Source organism: Astatotilapia calliptera, chromosome 11 (assembly GCF_964374335.1).
Source record: "Astatotilapia calliptera chromosome 11, fAstCal68.1, whole genome shotgun sequence".
Lineage (NCBI taxonomy): Eukaryota > Metazoa > Chordata > Actinopteri > Cichliformes > Cichlidae > Astatotilapia > Astatotilapia calliptera.
The window spans coordinates 32,874,646-32,899,089 of record NC_137432.1 but is presented as its reverse complement, the minus strand read 5'-3'; the positions used below and the strand labels follow the sequence as shown (position 1 = coordinate 32,899,089).

Sequence of the window (24,444 nt, the reverse complement as noted above, 5' to 3'; positions counted from 1 at the left end):
ATGACATCAATTAATAACTTTAGTCATTTGAAAAGTGTCAGCATTTGCAGACCGCAGATAACTTGAAGCAGAAAGAGGACCCAAATGCAAAGGACGCAGGAGGGCAGGAACTAGTTAACATAAGCAAGCAGTTTATTAAGGCTGATACAAACTAACCAACTCAAATTAGTAATACAGCCAAAATAACTTTATTTACAGTGCAATTTGAAGCCAAAGCAGACAAAATATAGGCTATAATATAGGCTTCAGTTTGTCAACTTAACGAACGGAGATATTGTGTGAATATATTGTAGTAGTCCAGTCTAGATTTAATAAATTGAACTAGTTTTTCATCATCACCATGAGACAGCATCCTTCTCAAGCTGGTACTTCTCAAGCTTCTCGTGGTCCTTCTTCCTATCACTCGGTATAGCCACTTCTATCACTATCGCCGTCTTCCTCTGCTTCTCCACCACTACTATGTCTGGTAGCCATTACCAGTCTGTATCTGGAAGTCCTAGGTCTAAAACAACAAGCAAAGAGATGAGTCCACTGCCAGAGGCCATAATTAATCTATTATTATAATAAGCCATTATTTGTGACCTACACTAAAGAATTTTCTGTACTGTGATTAGTGTGGTGGTAAAGTGTCAAAGGGTTGAAGAAGTTTGTTGAGAGGCAAAAACAGGATCCTGGTGTTACCCTCATAAAAACCGAAAATACCTGAGTAAAAGTTTTGTTTGGCCTAATTGATGGGATCTTTATACTGTAGAACATGACATTTATAGATTTCTGCATTTATATTTACGCTCTAGTTGCCAAGCTTTTGCCCTCAATGCTGGGAGATCAGAGGTACACCATGGAGCAGAACGAGCGAAGGAAACAGTGGGTTTATACAGGAGCCAGAGAATCTAGGAAATAGAGTAGACAATTATTATAATATAATACTAAATCATCAGGAGGAGAATAGAAGTCTGGAATCTGACTATTATCCAATCTGATAGTGAGAATGCCCATATCAATGTTTTTGATGTTGCGGAACAAGATGAGATGGGTTGGCTTGGTTGAAGAGCAGCAGAGAGTGAGGTTAAATGAAAGGAGGAATGAGAGAGTTTTGGTTCTCCTTGTTGTTGCGGAACTGTTACGTTCATTGAGGAATGGGACCGTGGCGAAGTAGGTGCTGGCCAATGCTGCCCTGCTGGCCCACCCATTTCCGTCAGCGGAGTACGCATTGACCACTGACGCGTGTTCAATGACGATGTTGGGTTCATGTCTGGTGGTGAATAAAGTCGGAGAAAAAAGCTAGAGCTCCTGTGTCGTCTGTACCTTCACCCCACACGCTTAAGATTTCACCTACAATTGAGTGTTATTAATAATAACACTTCCAGATCCCACTCGTCACTGACTATTTTGCCTTGGGTCCTTTTCAAAGAAATCTTTCCGCTATGAGGGGAAAACCTCCGCTCAGAGCAGCTGCACACCCAGGGGACCTGGGCACTTAGGCCAAAAAGCTTGTTCTCTTAGTGATGCTGGCTTCTTTTCAGTCTTTAGCCTGTTGTGATCACACTATGCAGATTATGACTGTTTAATTATTTACAAATGTACTAAAAAAAGATTTATCACTTTATTTATTTCAGACAGAATTAGTCCATACCATTAAAAACGAACTATTTGTAAATCAAATAATTCAAAGCCAGAAAAGGCCTGAGATATTTATTTTATGTATAATGAATACAAAATAGCAAATTAAACAATTATAATCAAATTAGCATAAATAATTAAAATAGTAAAAAAAAAAAAAGGAAAGGAAAAGAGAAAGAAATCTTCAAATATTAAACTATTTTCTTTTTAAGTGAGATATGGGGTGATGCCCTACCCAACAATTTCAGCTCTTCAACAAGAAGGAATTAGTACTGTGACAGATTTACCTAATGTGTTTTGAAAATGATCTCTCAAGGATCATTACTTTTCTAATGGCTCTCGCTTGCTCTCCTTTTCATATCTCATTAATTCAAATCTTTCAGGAACTAAAGACATTTGTTTCTTTAGCCAAATCCAAATCAGTGTCATGTCTCTGCTCAGGACATAATTTTCAAGGATATATTAAGGACATTTTTTGCAAAATGTGACCAGTGCGACTTTTCCCCCTTTTAACTTTTCTTTTCAATAACATTAAACATAGTAACAATGAAACAATATGTAACAATGTGAAACTTAAACTAGCCTAGATAAAGACTGCTTAAAGCAGTGGTTCCCAAACTTTTTTTGCTGGGCCCCCCTTTGTTTTACAAGAAAAATATTTAGTTTGTGAACTAAAAATCAAGAATGTGGGATACTGTTTGTCCGTGATTTGGAGAGCCCAGCGCTGCTCCCGACAAAGGGAAAACCAATTAAGCAGGGGAGACCTACCTCGGCACTTGTGCAGGTGAAACCAAAGGGAAGATATGCTTCACCGTATTTTCTAGTCTTTGGCTTAGAATGAAGTTGGTTTGGAAACATATACAGAGATGCTTCATCTCCTGCTTTGCGTTTGTGTGGGCGCCCTGTGCTAGCAGTGTCCAAGCATTGTTTTGTTTTTTCCCCCCTTCAATTAGCTAATTTTAGTTTTTTTATTTATATTGCACAAAAACAAGAGTTCAATGGGGAAGTGCAAACTGCATTTATGACAGAAAGAGCTGCGTTGTGCTGCTAACACAATTTCAGTTCTTTGCATCACCTGCTCCATTATCCAAGAACCCAGAGTGACATTGAAGCTGAATGAATGCAGATCCCAGCCCAGAACAGCAGTCAAATTAGGCCATCATTTGTGAGCTGCAGTGAAGCCAGCTGCCACTGGACTTCATTAGGTAACAAGCGGCTGAGCAGTCAGGCTGCAGCCCTGTTTCTACCTGTTTTTTTGTAATATTATTTATATTTTTATATAGCACCAAATCACAACAACAGCTGTCTCAAAGTGCTTTATATGGTAAGGTAAAGACCCTTAATGTACAATAATACAACCCTGTTAATGTTTATAAAGTGGAGATAACTTTGAAAACTCTTTGAGCTGGTTTTCATTTTTGCTTTGTGCTTTGTCTTACTTCCTACATACAATATGTGTGTGTATATATATATAAAAAAACCAAAAACACCCAGCACTCCCCTGCGGGCGGTTTATCCTTCAAGCTCGGGTCCTCTACCAGAGGCCTGGGAGCTTGAGGGTCCTGCGCAGTATCTTAGCTGTTCCCAGGACTGCGCTCTTCTGGACAGAGATCTCCGATGTTATTCCCGGGATCTGCTGGAGCCACTCGCCTAGCTTGGGAGTCACCGCACCTAGTGCTCTGATTACCACGGGGACCACCGTTACCTTCACCCTCCACATCCTCTCGAGCTCTTCTCTGAGCCCTTGGTATTTCTCCAGCTTCTTGTGTTCCTTCTTCCTGATATTGCTGTCATTCGGAACCGCTACATCGATCACTACGGCCGTCTTCTTCTGTTTGTCTACCACCACTATGTCCGGTTGGTTAGCCACCACCATTTTGTCCGTCTGTATCTGGAAGTCCCACAGGATCTTAGCTCGGTCATTCTCCACCACCCTTGGGGGCATCTCCCATTTTGACCTCGGGACTTCCAGGTTATACTCGGCACAGATGTTCCTGTACACTATGCCGGCCACTTGGTTATGGCGTTCCATGTATGCCTTGCCTGCTAGCATCTTGCACCCTGCTGTTATGTGCTGGATTGTCTCTGGGGCATCTTTACACAGCCTGCACCTGGGGTCTTGCCTGGTGTGATAGACCCCAGCCTCTATGGATCTTGTACTCAGAGCTTGTTCTTGTGCTGCCATGATTAGTGCCTCTGTGCTGTCTTTCAGTCCAGCTTTGTCCAGCCACTGGTAGGATTTCTGGATATCAGCCACCTCCTCTATCTGCCGGTGGTACATACCGTGCAGGGCCCTGTCCTTCCATGATGGTTCCTCGCCTACCTCCTCTTTCTTGGGTTTCTGCTGCCTGAGGTATTCACTGAGCACTCGGTCAGTTGGGGCCATCTTCCCAATGTAAATGCCCTCAAATAAAAGCCAACAGTCTGCAGTTAAAGCACATCTTGTTCGTTTCATTTGGAATCCATTGTGGTGGTGTATGGAGCCAGAAATGTTAGAATTGTGTCGATGTCCCAATATTTATGGACCTGACTATATGTGTGTGTGTGTGTGTGTGTGTGTGTGTGTGTGTGTGTGTGTGTGTGTGTGTGTGTGTGTGTGTGTGTGTGTGTGTGTGTGTGTGTGTCTTCATTACGATAGGGATTTGTGTTGGTGTGTGAGACTGTAGCTTCAGGTTTATATTGTTAAATGACAATTATGGGACAAGTCAGGACAAGTTTTTTCCTGACTTGTCTTTTGCTGTGTCAAACATTTGAATGTTGTTATATATGTGTCTTTTAATGTACTGTACATGATTTTTATGACTGTGCCAACTTGTCTGCAAAAAAAAAATTACATTACAGCACACGAGCTATACATGTGCGACAGGTACCAGACTGGAAAAAAAGTATACAGGAAACATTACCCAGCTCTTAAGTCTCCAGCTGTCGGTGTTCATGTCTGCAATACAAACACATGATCAGAAGCACTAGATTTGCTTTGTGTTCTACTGGTAGTGCATTCATCTTTAATACTCCCCCGGTGAGGATGATTTTCCATTTGTGTGGTAATAACTTAATAAAGTGAAAGATTTTCATTTTTTTTCACAGATGTTTCAGCCTGATCTGATCAGTGTCATTTGTAAGCCTTAGTAAAGTTTTTATAGTCAAACTAATTGTTGCCCTGTCTGTTCTGTTATTGACCTTGTGTCAACACACGACAGTTTATCCATAATGAACACACCATGTTCAAAGATAAGGATGTCCATAATTGCAGGTTGCAGGGTCCGATATTTAACTCCCACCTCCGGTAGAACTTCGACAGCATTTCGAGACAGGCTGAAGATGTTGAATCCAAATGGACCATGTTCTGCACCTCCATTATTTTGTATATAAATGTGCAAATAGACTGTATTTACGTTTTTATATGTATGTATCTGTATATTTATTTTATTATTTTAGATGTATTTATATATATGTATTAAGTAATTTTATAATGCATTATAACATTTGATATATGACTTGAATTGTTACAGTGCATTGTATGCTGTTATAGAAAGTAACCCAGAATCTTTTGTTTTGTTTGTTGCACTTATTTACAGTAAGAGGGTTACACAGCGTGGAGGTTTTGTGGTTAATTTTCTTTGTGTAGACTCAGTGTTCATGCAAATGCATTTTGTATATTGTATGCAAAACACACGCAAACAAGGATTACAAATGCAAACCCTGGGAAGCTCTTCCATTGTAAAATTTTACCCTTAAGCCTCCACTTCATATTGCAAGTGAGCTATGCCTGTATACATATAGCACTGTGGATAAGCTACTGGAAATATAAACTAAAGAAGTTCTGAATTTGAATCTGCTGCCCAGCTGTGGCGTTCACTTAGAAAGGCCACAGACTGTGCTTCTGTGGATTTCCTCTCAAAGACATTTATGTTTGGTTAATTTGTGATTCTCAATTATCTACAGCTGGAAAATGAGAATGTGTGTTGTTATTTCTCTGGGTTAGATTCTCTGTGTTCACCCTGTCGTAGTCCGGTGACCTCATGATGTCAGCAGGTGTGGTCTTCACGTATATAGTTAGGATAATTGGTTAGTATATCCACTTAACCAATGCTCATTTTCACACATCATAGTCAATTTCCATACCCTCAGTCTTAATACTGTTATAACTGTTCTCTGCAGGAACCTTTTTGTGTTCATTTTAACCAAAAGAAATTCCTTATTTACAAAGAGACCTTTAGAATTTTAGTTGCTTTCAGAATACTAACCGACTGAAAGGATTATTGTATTCTAAAAATAAGAATTGTTTAGTTTGTGAAGCTGTTACAATTTATTTTTTTTATCTTTAAGGCTCATATACTCATACTTATGTACCCCCATTATTCGATATTACACAATAACCTCAACATTTGCATTTGGATGTGTATTGTAGAATAGTTTTAGATTTAGACTGTTACACTCAAACACTAACAGATACGAACAGGGTAAAGCCCCTTCACTGAGGAATTTGATGGGGATAGTCTGCCTGGAGCCCTGGACTAGTGTTGGCACCACAAGGTACAAAACTTAAAGGCTGACTCTGCTAGACCAAAACATGTCTATAAATTCTGGTGTTTGAAAGTTTTCTCTCTCCCCAATTCCTCCCCTTTCTCTAACTCTACAGGCCAGAAAGCAACATTGGATGGTTGCCATGGTGATGTGAGAAGTGTCATCTCTTTATTAGGGAGATGTCCAAAAGGTGCAGGAGATGAAACGTGAGCCGGATGTCGGACCTAAAAATTTCCTCCAACTTCTGACCAATCATGTTAACATTCTGTTTTTACCACACACAATAAAAGTGTTTACTGCCTCGGTGTGGGAGCCTTTGTCTCAATGATGCCATGTAAAACTGATTTGAAATTCTAACTGTTTGATTATAAATTTTGAAAACTTAGAATTTGAGCATATTTGTTTTCTCTCTCATAAAATGAAGCCGACAAAGCCAAAAATGAAGCTGTGATGCATCTTTGACTGTGTGGACATAAGCTAAAGACAAAATTCTTCTTTGGTTGCAGGTCTTTTTGATCCTCTCTAAAATAGTTCCTGCTGTTAAAAACTGGCTGCAAAGCAACAACATCTCCAGTTTGTGATGAAAATATCTAGACAAATAATTCCCCCTGCACAGATCTCAGCATGCATGCTTTTTGGCCATTATCTAGAACCACAGAGCATTTACATACAGTAAAATGGGTAATAAATTATGAATCTAAATGACTTTGAAACATTACAGGCCAAAATGTTTGGAAAATGTTTACCAGTCTCAAAATTACTCAAGCTGTCTCAAAACTAGGTCACTTTTTAAGGTACTTGCCCTGTTTAGGAAGAACAGTTATTTTGCTCTGGCCTACTGAAACAATCCAGATGCCCAGCCATTGATCCTGAAAACATTTCTGCTCTTTTTTATGCATCTTTTCTTCTTATTTTGTACTCTATTTTATCAATTCAAAGTGGGTGGGATTTGTATTTGCAGCGGGTAAAATATTTTATTTTAGTTTTTTTAGTTATTTATTTTATCTTATCTCATTTTAATTTTCTTTACTTATGCTATTAGCATGTACAGCACTTTGTGAACTCTGGTTTTATGTTAAAGTGCTTTATAAATAAAGGTGGTATGGTATGGTATTTATTGAACATGTCATAAATTTCTAAGTTAAATTTAAATAAATGTATTTCTAAATGTGCTTTTGACATGAAATCCTCACCAGATGTTGGTAACAATCTATGCAATGCACAAAGGGAAAAAAAATCACACAATAGATGTCCATACATTGTGTTATGTGTAATAATGAGAAATAACCCAGGGGATAAAAAGTATTGAACACGTGGCGAAAGGGAGGTGCAAAAAGGCAGGGAAAGTCATGACACCAGCTGAAATCTGAAATCAGCTGGTTCAGTCCCAGCTGATGACCTATAAAAAGGTGTCTCATTACCAAGGTGTCACACGAGAGACATCTTATTATGGGTAAAATCAATGAGTTCTCACAAGACCTGTGCAACAATATTGCTGCAAAAATACTGATCACATTGGTTACAGAAGAATTTCTGCTCTCAACCACCATGGCCCTTCTGTATAATCACCACACAAGACTCCATTGCTGAAAAACAGCATGTTGAAGCATATTTAAAAGTTCCTGGACAACATTTAGAAAAGCCTGTGAAATATAGCCTGATCAGATGAGACCAAAACTGAACTCTTTGGGTCCCATAATATACACCATGTTTGGTGGTCAAGAGGCACTGTATATGACCCCAGAAACACTATTGAAGTTTGGAGGTAGTAGTAGTGAGACATTCTTGACTTTAAAAAAATAAAAAAACATTTTAAAAAAATCTGCCGCCATTTAAAGATTATGGAGATAAAATGAGGGTAATCGACAATGATTCCGGACACACAGACAAGGAAAGTCTCAGTTGTGTTCAGAGAAAAAAAAATCAAGCTGCTAGCATGGCCCAGACAATCACCTTGCCTGAATCCAATTAAAAATCTATGGAAAGAACTAAAGCTAAGAGTTCTTGTAAGGGGCCCACTGAACCTTCAGGATTTAAAGACTGTTTGTGTGGAAGGACGTGCCAAAACCACGACTGGGCAAGGCATGCGACTAGTTTCGTCAAACAGGAGGCATCTTAAAGCTGTGATCATCAACAATGGCTTCTGTACAAAATATTAAATAAATTTCACAGTTGTTGAAAAATTTCAGCGTCTTCAAAACTTTTTCCATGTGTCATTTCACATTATTACACATAATTTAATTTATAGACATCTGTGGTTTGATTTCTTTGCATGTGTGGATCAGTTGTTACTGACATCTGGTGAGAATTTCATGTCAAAAAGACCTTTAGAAATATATTTACTTAGACAGTTACTAATGTTTTCAATACGTTTTTTTACCATAGCAACCATTTAATATTATTTAAATTAAATTGTATTGATTATTGTATTGCTAATCTTACTCTTTATTAAATTTCATTAAGAATACACTCACACATTGCTGAGAGAAAAGAGATGACATTATGCTGTTATAAAGTTTATTTATTTTGTTTATATAATCAAAAAAATAATATTTGATGTTACATTAGAGTGCTTGAAATCTGGACTGCTCACAAACCTATAATAAGAACTACTTTATGCAATCACAGACGTATAATGGCTTCTCTGGGTTGCTAAGATTGCATCCAATTTCATTGTCCATGAGCGATGACATTTTTTTATTGGATTCTTTGTGTGCACTCCAGTCCAGTAGGTGGCAGCGTTGCACACTTTTCGCGCGGGTTTCCTTAAATGCCGAATACTTCCTGAACCGTAGGATGATTTAAACCGTGTCGGTGTCCTGACACATTTGCGAGAAAATCGATATTATACTTATTCAGTATTCAGTGAATCGTGTGGGTGAAACGAAACCTTTGGTGTTCTGCTGCAAAAACTTTTAAGAATCAGGTGAGTGCGACACTTCAACAGAGACCTCCAGCAGCGCATACAAGGACGCTTTTTAAATGTTGCTAACTCTCCTCTTTCATTCAGCCGTAGCTGTGGAAATGAAACAGGAGTACCAGGACCTCATCCTGCAGGCATGTGATGCTTCATCTCTGCGAGTCGGTGCTAAGATCCAGACCCTGTGGAGTGGTTATGGGGAGATAGTCCGGCTGCACCTGGAGGGCTGTAACCGGCCCTCCGTGGTTGTAAAACACGTTAAGTTTCCAGAGGAAGCCGAGCACCCCGGGGGTTGGAACACAGATCGATCCCACACACGTAAAGTGAAATCCTACCAGGTGGAGACACATTGGTACCAAAACTATTCCACCAATCAGAGCTGTCGCATCCCTGCCTGCCTAGCTGCCTGTTCCTATGGCGATGAGATGCTGATCGTGCTGGAGGATCTGGACGTGGCCGGTTACGATCAGAGGAGGTATAAGCTTAGAAACTCTGAAAAAAGCTTCAAAAAGCATGTTGCATAAAATCCATAAAAGTCTATGAAGTGTTCATGTTATTCAGATATACTAACCCCCACCCCTCCTCCGTGACTTGTGTATATTTGTGTATGTTTATAAAGTATATGGTTTGTATACCTAAGCAGTCATGGCTGATTTCCCACCCATAGACAGCATAAAGCTAGTATAAACGTGGAATTTGGTGAGTGAATCATCAGCTTAAATTGGCAGAGAGCCTTTATTAGCCTGGATAGGTATATCCTTAAAGCCATGATAAAGACATGCCAAATAGTGAAACAAACATAATTTATGGTGGTTAAAAAATATATTTTATTCTTTTTAGGACGAGCGTTACAGACAGGGAGATAAAGGCTTGCCTGAGCTGGCTTGCTCACTTTCACGCTCTCTTCTTGGGTGTGGCACCAGAGGGTCTGTGGCCTGTCGGTACCTACTGGCACCTGGAAACCCGGCCAGACGAGTTGGAAGCCATGGATGATGCTGAGCTCAAAGCAGCAGCAGGCGACATTGACAGGATACTCAGTGAGTGCCGCTTCAAGACCATCGTTCATGGAGATGCCAAATTAGCTAATTTCTGTTTTTCCCAGAGTGGGAACGATGTGGCAGCTGTGGACTTTCAGTATGTGGGTGGGGGCTGCGGGATGAAAGATGTTGTATATTTTCTAGGAAGCTGTATGGAGGAGAGGGAGTGTGAAAAGAGGGTACCAGGACTACTGGACTACTATTTTTCAGAACTAAAGCTATCGTTAAAAAAAGACGTGGAGTTTCATGCCCTTGAGAAAGAGTGGAGGGAAATGTTTGCATTTGCTTGGACAGACTTTCATCGTTTTCTGCTGGGATGGAGGCCGGGACACTGGAAGATCAACCAATACAGTAAACAGCTGACAAAGGAGGTTCTGCGCAAGCTGAAACAGTAATCAGTAGTTTCCATGCAGCAAGTCTTCCTGGGATAAACACACAAAGCACCCAGGAAATCTGTACACACCCATATTCATTCCTGTGTCATTTAATGAAGCATGCTTATCACGTCATTTGTGGGAAAATAAGAGTTGTTGAACTGCTAAGGCAGTTTTACTTTTCCATATGGCCTACTGCAAATTCGCTGCCCAGATGTGAATTAATATCAGCACTTTAAAATCAATACCGCACATTACAAAAAGCAAGAAATATGGCTGAAAACATTTCTGGATTTTATTCTAGTACATGCAAAGATGTATTCAGTGGAAATTATTCCGCATGTGCAATATTTATGAAACACCGATAAAAAATAAAGGCAACTAATAGCATTATTATTGTAGAATGTGGGGTATAAACAATCCTAAAATAATAACTTCTACAATCTGTGCGAATATTTTGAGAAAGGAAAAACTCAATAATTTTGCGGCACTTGAGGAGGTGCTAAATACTTTAGCGCTGAGACTTAAAGTCTGGCTGTGTGGTTGGACAAAAGCATAACATTTTCTCCAAATGTAGTTTGCCTGTTAGGCAACTTACACTGCCCTCTGGTGGTGGAGTGCCATTCCAACGATCAGTCCTTTGTTTAAGAGGTTCATTTGAAGTAGGCGTGGAAAGATTGAAAATCTTACAAATAAAACAAATAGACTTTTTAAAAAAAATGTATCTAAAATGTCAATGATGAATAATGAAATGTAAGTCTCAAAAATAGTTTTCTTAATTGTATTACATGTTTTTCCACTTTTAGTAACCAAATGGTAAAGCAATACAAAACTATACTGTGTAAGAACATCATGTCACAGAGGACCTAAATTTGCTTAAAATTTACCAGACTGAGTACCAAATGTGGTGAATAAATTACGATATTGCATCATATCATCAGCGAAGTGCAGCACCAGTGTTGTGAATTGTATGCACACGCAAATATGCTGCCATCTACATTTTCTATAGCTATAAATAATTTAAACTAGGCTCTTTTTAGAGTTTATTGCACTCCACTTTGAAATAACATGGCTATATATAAAGCCAAAACCTGCTGACTGGGGGCATGAAGTCATTATTCATATTTATGTTTGGGGAATTAAATGACATTGCTGAAGAAAAAAAAATAAAGCTCCAACCCTGCGTGAGTCATTCTTTGCTGGATGATTATGTAGTATTTTTCCTGACACTCATCAGACCAAACAATATATGTAGAGTCTCCACATGTCCAGTTTTGGTGATTGGTGCAGATTTTATCCTCAGTGTCCAGTTCTAAGTTGACAAGAGTGGCATCTGGTGCGGTCTGGCATCAACGGGGCTTTTTTAAAATTGGCCCAGGGAACTGCTGCTGAATGGCTGTTTTCTCTTTTTTTGGTTGTGTAGAAAATCCAGATCAGCACCAACAACCATGCAATCATCAAAGTCAGTTAAATCAACTTGCTTGTCCATTTTGACGTTAGGTTTAAACTTGAGTTCGTCTTGACCACGTCTATATGCCTAAATATATTGAATCATTGTCATTATATACTTGCATTAATGACTTACTGAAAAGGCATACCTAATAAAATGACCAGGAACGAAATATTGGTTCTTATAGTCTGCGTGTTACTGTTGTCTGCTTTGAAATTACAATGTATATGGTCAACTTCTAAAACACCTTTATATCACAAGACTATAAACTAATAGATTGAAACCACTATACTAAACCAGAACTGTAGATTTTCAATTCTAAATTTCAAAGTGAAATCAAAAACACGAAACTATACTAACTTCAATGCGTATTTATTACTGCGGTGCAAGGTTTTGGTTTTGTTTTGTTTTTTCTTTGTTTTTTTGATCAGCTGTTGCAAAGAGAATGACGTGTTTCCGCTCTCACACCCGACATTACAACAACAAGGCAGGCGAGCCGAGCTGGGACGGGGAGTCGACGCTGACTGACTGACTGCAGAGTAAACAGGTACAAACAGAAAGCCCTCTGATGCAACGTGTTCTCATTTATTATCGTTAGACCTTTAAATGTGCTGTCACCTTGGGAGAGGCTAGCTAGTCCCACCGAATTATTACCAAACCACAGCGACGCTAGCATTAGCCAAGAAGCTAACGGCGTTACCCTGGCTTCATAACCAAGGGTCAAAATAAAAGCCGAGTTGATCGGAGTGACCGGCCCAGTGAGGCTAGTTTGCTATGTGTGTTAGTGTGTTCGCCTGAGGATTGTACAGATAAGCGGTGTTAATAGCTCACCTAACTCTAAACCGTCAGGTTTAACCCGACTCGGTGTGATTTATAGTTAAAGTTGCTTTAATTGTTTACTGTAAAGATGAGCCAACATGGCAGGTATCAGGAAGTTTAACCGAAACTCCCGACCCCTCCGTCTCACCTGCGGTTATTTTCGCTTGCGTGTGCTACATTTTGTAGATACATTGCTTTTCATTGTGAGCCAGCTGTGAATTGTTGTTGCAGTGAGCTGGTGCATTGCTTATTACAGTATGCAAAAGTGAGCTTTTTGTTGATCAGTTTCCTCAGTTGCAGGAAGTTTGGGGCAGAGTGTCAGACAGGTAGGACAGATGAACAATTATAGACTGGTGACCTGCCAAGGGTCTACACCAGCTCCAGCCTCGTAACCCTGAATGGTTAAGCTGGAGTTTATCTTTATTAATCATTTATAGCTTGTAAGTTAGTTTATTTATCCTATATTTTAAGAGGTTTTTTTGGCACACTTGGGGAGGGATTTAACTCTGTCACAGACATGGACAGGGACAGCTGCAGTAGTTATCCCTTTAATACTTCTTTGAAGTTTACCTGAAGGATGACCACACAGATTTCCATGTTGCATGTGTGCTTAAAATTTAAATTTCAAAAAATAAAATTATAGATATTAGAAAAATACTTTGTATAAATCAAAACAAAATGTTTTAGGATAATGTGTAATCTATATATGCTACTCTCTCTCTTTTTTAAAAACAGAAATCCAACAACCTGCTACCAGAAGAATTCCAACTCATAAAAGATCTAGAGATGAAGCAGATATTGTAAAAGGGGACCCACCAGCCCCTTACCTGCAGCATTGACTGTTTTTGGTGTTATACAAGTACCAGAATGGAGAGAATTTGAGGTAGCTTACTCCTCAGGACAGTCCTGAGTTGTGTCAGTGAAGGTTCCTCAGAGCCCACTTTCTAGTAATATGAGCCATGGACTCTGGGGCAGTTGATAGTCCTGTGACCTTGGTCATTAAGGCCCCCAACCAGAAGTATGAAGACCAGACCATTAACTGTTTCCTTAACTGGACTGTGGAGAAGCTGAAAAGTCACATCTCCAGTGTGTACCCCAGCAAGCCGGTGAGTAGCGTTTTGTCCGTCTGAAAGAAACCAGAATCATGATTATTTTGATTAATAATCATATATAATTTGAAACAGTAATTCATTTTTTCAGTAGGCTGCTTGACATTTATTAAAGGCATTTATCATCAGTTTACAGATATAAGTTTAAAAAAAATAGATGTAAATGAGATGATGTACACCATGTTGTCCAATAGGAAGAAAGGCCTGGGCTGCTGGTCCCTAGCAGCTTGCAAAATGCATAATAGAGTCTTTCCACAGGTCCAGTGGTTCAAATCTTGGTCCAACTTTAACTTCCTCTAGATAGAGCTTAGTGACCAAAGATTGTTTCTGTTCTGTTGTTCAAAGCTGAACTACAGCACCATTAAGTTTCACTTTTAGGAACAAACAAAAATGCGCTTTGTAAAGGAAACGGATGTGCTTGATATATAAATACAACAAAAATAAGAGATGTATAGAAAAAATTAGTACAAAGAGCAAAGTATTTGTTTTTGAGATTATTTTATTTAATTCATTAATTGTTGACAGACAACATCTTCATTGAATCCAAGTGATTGCTGAGCCCAACCTCATATTATGTTTGATACAGAATAATCAGATTTTCTGTGGGGCGAGTTTTTTTGTGTGTGTGTGTGTGTGTGGGGGGGGGGGGTCAGTTTATTAAAAGAATACATGGATTTAAAATTAAAGACAGGATGAAGTTTTCTTGGAGGTCTTCATATTTCAGCAGGGTAAAGAGCACAGCAGCAAGCACTGTGCTAAAATGGGGTTATATTTGTAGACTCGTGTTTCACCCAGAGGTGTGCCCCACTTTAAGACTGGAGTACTTCTCTAGTATTACAGATGATCCTAATGCACCAGTATGTAATACTACTCCCATGCAGACATTATCATTTGACCACTGATGTGATGTTCCTGAAAAAGTGGAAACACAGTGATTCAAAGACAACTTTGCTTTGATTCTTCAGTGAAAATGAATTGTCTGTATTCCTTCTCGGTCAAGTTGCTCTCATAAAACGGATAAGGAGAAGCGAAAGTCTTGTGAAGAACTGAATATTTGATTGTACACATCACAGGCTTTCAGTAGGCTTTGAAATCTAATCCAGCCCAGTACTCTCATTTAACCCCAAGGCACCTAATCACTTTACAAACATGACAGGTTTGATGTCTCATACTTTGCTATCAGCTACCAAAAGGCTTTTCTCAACTGGAAACAAAAACATGTTGATGTTGCTGCACCGAGTTAGCTATGAAGGTTAAAGGGAGCTGGTTGTGACAGAGTAGTAGCTGGCAGTGTTTCCATAAAAACATGTTTGTGGATGTTTGGGTTTAAGTTTACTGTGAGGGCTGTGTTTGCTCAGACGCTCAGTTCAAGCTCTGCTTGGTGTCTCAAGAAGAAGCCCAGCAGTTTTATCATCCTGCATCAGGTTACACTATATAGAGGAGACTGGTGTGATTGTGTCAGACAGTGACCTGAATGCCTGTCATTTTCAGAATATTTAAAAGCATAATTTAAAAAAAGAAAGAAAGGAAAAAAAATTACCCTCACTGTGTGTGTGTGTGTGTGTGTGTGTGTGTGTGTGTGTGTGTGTGTGTGTGTGTGTGTGTGTGTGTGTATCACTTCTTTGTCTCATTGTGTGATGTTTGTGTTTCAGCTGTCCAAAGACCAACGGCTGGTGTACTCAGGAATGCTCCTTCAAGACCACCTGCAGCTCAGAGATGTGCTTAGAAAGGTGAGAGCCACGTATCGATGAGTTTTTGGGAGGGGATGTTAAGTTCCTGGGAATTCCTTGGTGAGAAAATATTGGATCTGGATTTATCCTATAAGGGATCATATAGATTTCTTTAAATTTCAAGCCAGGTAGCACACAGCACACCTTGTTTTACAGTATAAACATTAACAAAACAAAGCATAAAATAAAGTTCACTGCATTGCCTTTCATGAAATAACTTACCTTTCTTGTCTGACCTTGTGTGTGTTCAGAGTTTGAATTTAAATTTTCAAAAGTTGTTCCAAAGTTCAAAACCGTGATGTGTCTTTACTCTTGTTGAGTGCACTGGCTTGTAATTAGTGCCACAGCTGTCAGTTACTTTAGTATTTGACTATTCTAATCCATTGAGTAACCGGGTAAGAAATATGTTTGTCTTATTAATGAACAATAAAAATATTAAATCACCTACAACGTACATAAAACATCTTCCTAAAAAACCAAAACATTTTCTTAAATTCAAAGATAACTAATCACAAGTACAATAATCTCAAGCAAAAGAAGTTATACATGCAACGGAGCCAGTTCATAAAATAAAATAGGCTTTGCTTTGTCTTCTTGTAAGACTTTTATGAAACTGTAAGCAAAAAAGAAAGAGGTAGATTTGGTTTTGTTTTTGTGCTAGTGAGTGAGCAGGTGTGTGTCTTTAAGCCTTTAAAGGACTATGTGGTGTCAGCAATGAAGAAAAACGAGCATATCAACATTCTCAGAGCTCAGGCTTGACCTCAGATTCAAAGAAATGTTTCCTGTTGCAGAAAACAGATGTCCTGATAGTGTAGATGTTAATAATTAATGTTTATTATAATTCAGTGTCCAGCATAGCAGACGCAGATCAGTGGCCTCTGAGTTTTACTGGCCTGCAAATAAGAAGGAAGAAAAAAATCTTTTATATTTTTAAATATTAATACAATTTAGCTGATACAGTTTTATTTATATTTTATATCAGTCTAAATCTTCAAAATAATGTTACTTAAGCATTGAAAGAAATGTGTTCTAGTATCGTTGCAGTCCCACTTGTAGCCTTTGTTTGAACCAAATGTGAAACAAAAGATGAAAACTGAGATAAACTAATCTTTGTTTTCCTTCTTCAGGGAAATTTAAGAAGCCAACACGGCTCTCAAAGATTCATGAATTTAAATGTGTTGAAACAAAGGTGGTTTAGATGATTCTTTGATATAATTGCCAAATACATCCTCTGAGGTGTTTGGCTGTCTGCCTTGCTTCTAGAAGTACTTTGCTTTAGAAAACAAAACACTGAAACTAATTTATTAGTGATGTTTGTGAGTGAGCTGTCTCACACAATTACAGTAGAGTAGTTGTAGCGCATTAAGTCAGAACAACATACTTTATTAATCCATAGGGAAATTATGTGTAAGCAATTTTGTAACTGTTGGTATTTAAGTAGCTACAAATTGTGTGAGGGACTGATGGCCGTGCAGGAGGCATGTGTAGTCAGTTGTTCACATCCTCAGTAGTAGTTTAGCTGTTGCTCGTAGACATTTCCATCTGTGGGGGAAGTGAAACGGGCAGTCTGGGAAACAATAGCCGATGTGATGTGTGTCACCAACAAACGAAGAGCATTGTCTGAATTCTGGCCATTTCCACTCTAATCCTTTCTTTCTCTCTCTTTCTTGCTTTGTCTCTGTGATCTGCTGGTGCCTTCTCCACCACCACCTTTTTCTTCCTCCCACACATCTGGATCGCTCCCTGGCCTTGTCGACCCACAGCACGATGAATACCACATGATGCATCTCGTATGTACCTCTCACAGTCCCCCCGGCTCACCTATGCCTCGGAGTCCCTCCAGCACGACTGCTTCTGATTCCAGCGTGAGTAGATCAACACTTACTAACACAATTTATTCGTGCTTTTAATGTATTTTTACAGTTTTAAAAGCTCTGGTAAGCAAATGTTTTTAAAAACATTTTATTAAACTGACCTGTCATAATTAAAACAGTTAGAGACTTATTCTGATTAAGTTGCAATCAACTTTAACTGGATGTGTTTCTGTGATTTCCTGTAAAAACTATGAAAGCTGTTTGATTAGGCTGCAGCCTCCATGCTCCTCTCATCTTCTCTCAGGGCAAACTTGATCTTTTCTGTGTGTGCTTGATTTAATTATTGGTTTGTTATTGGTGTTCACACAGAGTTCAGAGAGTGCTGGCTCCATATCTCCTGCCACCACACCAAATCAGGAAAGTCAGTCAGCCTCTTCATCCTCCTCCTCTTCTGATCCAGCGAGTTTTGATGGGCTGAGGTACCGCGGCGGCTTCGCCCAATATCCTCAGAGCACCGCTGGTATCCCTCAGTGGTAAGCAAACAACACCAAGACACGAGACTGGGCTTTTTTTTAGCTCTAAATGAGCGTTTGTGAGTTTTTATGGTATCACTATACAGGAGAGGGGCAATTTTACAAGCACTTTTTAAGTGCCGTGTATCAGGGTAGCACAAAGCATTCACAAGGTACTGCTGTCTGAACACAAACAGAAAAATCAGCTTTGCCTAAATTTTACCACATGCACTTCACATTACTCCTCAACAATATACTTGAAATGTGCAATTCACTTGTATTTTTATTTTTTATTCCTATTTATTCTATTTATCCCCTTCGTATATTTTATTTATATTGTCTCTGTATTTATATGTGTGTGTGTATGTGTGTGTGTGTATATATATATATACAATTATATATTTTATATATATATATATATATATAATATATATAATTATATAATTATATATTTTATATATATATATATATATATATATATATATATATATATATATATATATATATATATATATATATATATATAATTATATATATAATTATATATAATTCTGTAACTTCTGTCGGTGCTGTGCTTTTTTGGAAATCGAATTTCCCAGAGGAACCCACCCGAGGGATTAATAAAGTTCTATCTAATCTAATCTAATCTAAACAATTTTGGGCTAGAGAGAAAATTCAGATGGTTCCTGAAAGATGATAATTATTTTTTGATTTTTTGAATTGTTTTTCGTTTGTTTAATAAACAATAAAAAGACAAGTTAACAGGTTTACAGAGCAAAGAGCTATAATGTCTGCTATCTGTTATTATATATTAATGGGAAAAAGTTCTGACAGAGTCACATCTGAGCATTTACCCCCAAACTAATCTATGCCTCTTTAAATTATAGAAAATATAAATTTGTGCTAAAATATAAAATAAAATAATATGATTTAAATCAAAGGAATCACCACTGTATAAATAGGTCTTGCAATAGATTGTCAGCCAGGTGCTAATGACATAAGTACTCACTAAAGTTTAGTGAGATATTCTGTTTGACATCAGGTTGAAAGCAGGTCTGTGGTTCTGAGAAGCTAATGGGACGACCCTGAAGATGGAACATCAGTTTATGAATGTGTATCAGTTGTGCAGCTTTGTGTTAATGCCTTTAATAACAAATATGACGCTTTCCTCCCTCCACAGGCCCGATGCTGCTCAGGTTCCCTTTCATGGGGGCCTACCTGCCAACATGCCCCCCCACCCCATGTACATGCCAATGCAGATGCTGTGGTGGCAACAGATGTACGCTCGTCACTACTACATGCAATAGTAAGTGCAAAAACTGTCCTGCTATCATCATGCCAGTGACAGTTTGCCCAGTGACATATTTGTTAGACTACATTTATTTACTATGATTACTTCGCGTGCTGATTTGTTTGTTTGTCTATTTTGTTTCCATTCTCTCTCCCTATTCTCCTTCTTTTTATCTCCATTTTCTTTCTCAGTCAAGCAGCAGTAGCTGCCTCGCAGCCTCCCAGCACCTCCCCTCCCTCCTCCCCCACCCCCTCACCCCATCAGCCTGCCCAACCCAATGCTGTGCAGCCACCACTGGGACCTAACGCGGCCCCCAACGCCTTGCCAGAGAACCAGCCGCCCAACCCCATCCAGATGAACGCTCAGGGCGGAGCCGTCCTAAATGACGACGAGATGAACCGCGATTGGCTGGACTGGCTTTACACATTGTCTCGCGTGGGCGTCCTGCTCAGCATCGTCTACTTCTACTCTTCTTTTAGCCGCTTCGTCATGGTGGTCGGAGCCATGTTGCTCGTCTACTTGTGAGTTAATTCTGCAGAAGTTGTAAAAACAAAAAACGTATAATTTGTACTTTTAATTTTGACATTTTCACATCTGTGTTCATGACAGTGTACTGAATGTGTTTTTACTGCAACTTTATTTTCACCAATCATTTCAGTCATTTTAGATATATCTGTTAAAAACAACTTTAAAGTCAAGTGTGTGTCTATGGTTCAGGCACCAGGCTGGCTGGTTTCCCTTCAGGCCAGAGCAGCAAAACCTCAGAGGAGGAGGAAGAGTTCCACAGGAGGAAGCAGAGAGACACCAGGACATGCAGGAAATGGTGAGCTGGGCACTGTCTGTCACTGTTTTTCTGCCTTACTTTTCTAGTTTGTTGTTTTCAAAGACAAATATCAATTAAAATTTCTCAGACTGACAGACGACCTGATGAAGTTTGGCTGCATCACACCAAGTACACTCTGGACTGTTTCCCATCTTTGGAAGTCAATGATGATGTGACAAAAATCAGCACTTGCCCCACTTGAAATATGTGCAGAGACTGCAGAATACTTTGCACTGTACTTTGAGTTTCTTGTCTTGGCCTGCTGATCTCTGTGCATTTCTTTGCTACCTTGATGTCTGAAGTGGATACATACAATGTGAAAATCATAATTTTTGGTATTAAATTATAGAATAGATTATAGCTTTTACAGCTGATCAACAGCAGTCCTAGGATGATCCTTTACCTGTAAACAGAAAAATCCTTTGTTAAAAAAAGAATTTCAGATTGCTGATAATGTGACAACTCAAAACAAGACTGTAGATGTCACTAGATATTATAAATATCTTGGAGTTTGGCCAAATGAATGTCTTTTGTTTAAGCATGTAGCAGTTTAATCTCTAATATAAAACCAATTGTTCAAGAGAGTTGTTTATTCTAACAAGGCCTATTTTTTTTTGTTGGAAAAAATAAAGACAGTTGTTTTTAATAGGCAACTTCTTATTCACTCATATCTTTTCAAATAATTTCAGGTCTTTTCTGAGTCTTAACATGAGAGTACAGCAGAGAGATGTGCTGATAAAAACAGAAATGAAAGCAGGAAGGTTTCTGCTGTAGGGTTGTTTGCAAAGGGAAAATGGTTTAAGGAACTTGGCATTTCAGAGTGCTTTTATTCTCTGTTTCTTAACACTGACTTCATCTTTAAGCTTCACTCGTTTGCGTTTGGTTTTTAGTGTTTCATTTGTGTACATGATGATGTGTCAAGTAAACATAAACTTGCAGCGCATTATGCAACATAATATCCTGCCAACTCACAGGAAGCGCTTTCAAAATATAAATGGTCTTATTGTCATTTTAAGGTGGAGTTTAAAGCAATCAGTCCAGAATATGTCTGAAAGAGAACGTCTTTAATCTTTTTTGTCTCTGTTTGTTTGTGGCAAAGGAACGACTGATGGACGAAGGAATGGAGGACGATGACAGTGGCGAGGATGGAGGTGGAAGAGCGGAGGATCAGGGCCGGGCGGCGGCTGCTGCTGCCGAGCCGAGTTTCATTACAGTCGCGTGGTCCTTCATCAGCACCTTCTTCACCTCACTGATCCCCGAGGGACGACCCCACCCAGACAACTAGGTAGACCCCCTTGCTTCTAAAAATACTTCCTCTTCCTGCTACAGGACCCCCACCCCCCACCCCCACCAAACCTTTACTGGCCATAAATAACCCAAACGCATCTTCACACAATCCCATGTGGTCAAATACTCCTTGACCGAAGTGCCCGCCTAGCCTCCTGTCCTCAACCAATGAATGAAGTGTAAGAGCAGTTGCAGTGTGTTGCTGCAGTAATGGAACCTTTGGTAAAGTCATGTCTGTGCTGTGTTAATGGAGTAAAAGCTTCAGCAGTGAAAGTGTTTGTTTTTGTTTCATCGCTTGTGAATTCATTAAGACTTGGCGATGACGAGAGACGCTAAAGGGAGTTGTCTTCCATTTTGAGCTGTGATATGGTTATGCTTGTGAATATTTTATTTCATTATTTTTTTAAATAATGGATGTGACCCAGAAATAAAAAGAAAAACAAAGTAAGGAATTTCTCTAAAATAATAGGGAAACGTTTCCTTAACAAACCATGGAAAACACATCCTCAAAGACATTTTCATGTATGCACACAGTGTGCATATAGACATTGCAGCTACTGAAGCACATTGTTTTCCCACTTTGTGTATTTTAAATATCTATTTACACATGTAAGTATATGCATCTTTAATTCCTGAATATATGCTTTTTTTGAATAAAAAATCTTGCTGCAGTTTAATTTGCCTGCTGTGGTGTACTTTCTCTAGTGCGCAGTTGATGTAGTTCCACTGATGTCCAGCAGGGGGCGGCATTCACACGCAGATATTGTATCCTCCTCTTCTCGTTTCCCAGATTATACTTTTGCAGTTCCTTTCTTCCTTTCCTTCTTTCCTCACTCTTATTCCATCCATCAGAGATATGGGAGCAGCAGGAGTTGAGGAAAAGACATAAGGAGGCAACAAAATAAGACGCCCTTGTGCTTTGAGGCCGTCATTTTAAAGTGATTTCAGTAAAATATAAGTATACCAATGTATCATATGACCTCAGATGTCAGATGTGCTTATATATTTAAATCTATTTTTAATTAAATTTACAGTGTAGCTTAATATTAAAGAATATACAGATAAAAAAGTTGAAGGGTAGAGAGTTTGACTGAACATATAAAATAATAAATGACAAAAAAAATAAGAATATAAAGGTTCTGTCTCTGAAAGCCTTTTCTGGCCAGGTTTTGTGCTGGCCTTTACAGCTGTGCATCTCATCTCTTTTCCACACTTCCACAGAGGATGCATCCTTGATTGTAGCTCTTCTCATCACTTTGTTCTCCAGATGCATTTTAAGATTTGAGATGTCTTTCAAAGATGGCGTCCTAAGCTCGATGTCTGCAGGAAGTCAGTTCTGATTTTTCTTCTGTTTCCTTATGTATTATGTCCCATCTTACACAAATTTTGTTCGGGCACTTAATCAGTGTGTGATTTCTGTTTCTGAACTGTTGTGCAAAATTCTTCACAGCAAAAAGCAAAAGGGGGTCAGATTAAAACACGAGGTAAAGACAGTACAAGACAGAGAGGAAAATTAAGATGCCTGGCCATTACAAACCTCTCCAACTTAAAAGGTCAGTAGAAAGCTTCCACTGATTGTGCTGAAAATAAAATATATTGGGCTCCCTATCTCTGCTTGAAGTGGGAAATGTAAACAAGTACAAACACTTGAATCTTTTTCACGCATATTTTGCTGCCTGAACTTTCCTAAATGTTATCCCAACAGGAGTGCATGTGAGAATGAAAATATTAGCGGGTCTTTAACCTTTCTAATACAAAGCCTGTGTGATGATGGATGTGACAGTAGATCAGCTGATATACTGTTGCATTCGCAGTCTGGGTCCACAGTGGTGGTCTCTGCCTTTTGAGAACGCTCTCTTTTCATACAGATGCTGATGGTCATTAATGGCGGCACCAATAATCTCACAGTTTGGCAGTCCAATCCTGATTCAGCAAGTTAATCATAATGATACATTTACAGAGTACATTTGTCCTGTTAACAGTGCTTCCTGTTTGCTTCCAGTGAACCTGAATGCTCCATCTGGTCACATTTTACTACATGCTTTTTTCTGACCCAGAAACATAACTGTACAGAAACAAGCAATAAATAAAATAAAACCCCTACAGTAGGCAAAGGCAGCTTCAGAAGACTATATACTAAAAGTAAAAAGAAAATGGAAGATTTGAATACAGGGTTAGCTTGCTTCTGACTGCTTGCACTACAAACTGAGCCTTCAGCACAGAGCATGGCTTTTTCCCCAACTTTACCTGCTGAGACCTGCAGGCTTTCTGCATCTACAAATTTTAATGACTATCAGCAAATGTTTCGATTGCCGAGCTGTGTAAAAAGCTGGTCCTTACAACAAACAGCCTAACAATGAATTAGGGGCTTGAAAGTTTAAAATTTACCTGGCTGAACATGTGCAGGCTGACACAATCCTCACTGATAGAGTGGTGAGCTGGGAAGCAGCTCAGACAGCGATGCACTTCAGAGAGTCCTCCAAAAACCCCTAATCGAATGACCATGGATTTTTGTGTAGTTGGGAGTGGAAGGTCCAATTAATTATGCATGACAGCGGCTTGACGGCCATTTGATTTTGTAACGTGCGCCCCCTCTGAGCCGCCGATCCAATCAGGTTAGGACGCACCACCACACACACACTTTCTCCTCTACCTCCACACAGCTCCGGGGTGAGGCTGAGACTCCCCTTATCAGTGGGAGAGATTTCTTTAAGAGGGTGTTTGGGGCCTTGTAGGACATTTCATCATCATAATAAGTCCTTGTTATGCAGCCGGCTCACTCCTGTTTCCCTGCTATCAGGCCTCGTTGTCTTCGGAGAGGCAGCAGTTGGGCTGGACACCTGCCACAGCGGGGGGAGAAGAGATAGACTGAGTTCATTAGGTGAACACGGAGGAGATGGAGAGGAGAGATGGAGTGTGACACCTGTGAGGATGATATGGGGATGCAGTGCTTTCAGTAAAAGTGCCTTGACTGAGCACATGCTGTAAACGTGGTACAGTGTGTTTAGGCCAGGTGTTACTTTGGATGTATCCATATATGTCACACAGTGAAAAACACCTACGTTTGCTTTGCTGCTCCAGTAACAGAGAGACCGTAAATAACTAATTGCTGTGAATTCTCTGTAAATTTA

General features: G+C 39.2%; 2 protein-coding genes across 2 annotated transcripts; both read left to right on the top strand.

The window, feature by feature from the left end:
* Positions 1 to 8,905: 8,905 nt before the first annotated feature.
* On the top strand, positions 8,906 to 10,868 carry pkdc (protein kinase-like domain containing). The gene is made up of 3 exons (XM_026184007.2): positions 8,906 to 9,073; positions 9,158 to 9,542; positions 9,908 to 10,868. The coding sequence occupies exons 2-3, from the start codon at positions 9,172 to 9,174 to the stop codon at positions 10,497 to 10,499; spliced, it is 963 nt and encodes a 320-aa protein (XP_026039792.1). The 5' UTR covers positions 8,906 to 9,073; positions 9,158 to 9,171; the 3' UTR covers positions 10,500 to 10,868.
* A 1,475-nt stretch (positions 10,869 to 12,343) lies between these two features.
* Positions 12,344 to 21,990, top strand: herpud2 (HERPUD family member 2). Its single transcript, XM_026184006.2, has 9 exons — positions 12,344 to 12,475; positions 13,483 to 13,853; positions 15,509 to 15,586; positions 17,350 to 17,451; positions 17,770 to 17,933; positions 19,093 to 19,218; positions 19,395 to 19,724; positions 19,921 to 20,026; positions 21,126 to 21,990. The coding sequence occupies exons 2-9, from the start codon at positions 13,707 to 13,709 to the stop codon at positions 21,309 to 21,311; spliced, it is 1,239 nt and encodes a 412-aa protein (XP_026039791.1). The 5' UTR covers positions 12,344 to 12,475; positions 13,483 to 13,706; the 3' UTR covers positions 21,312 to 21,990.
* The last annotated feature ends 2,454 nt before the right edge of the window (positions 21,991 to 24,444 follow it).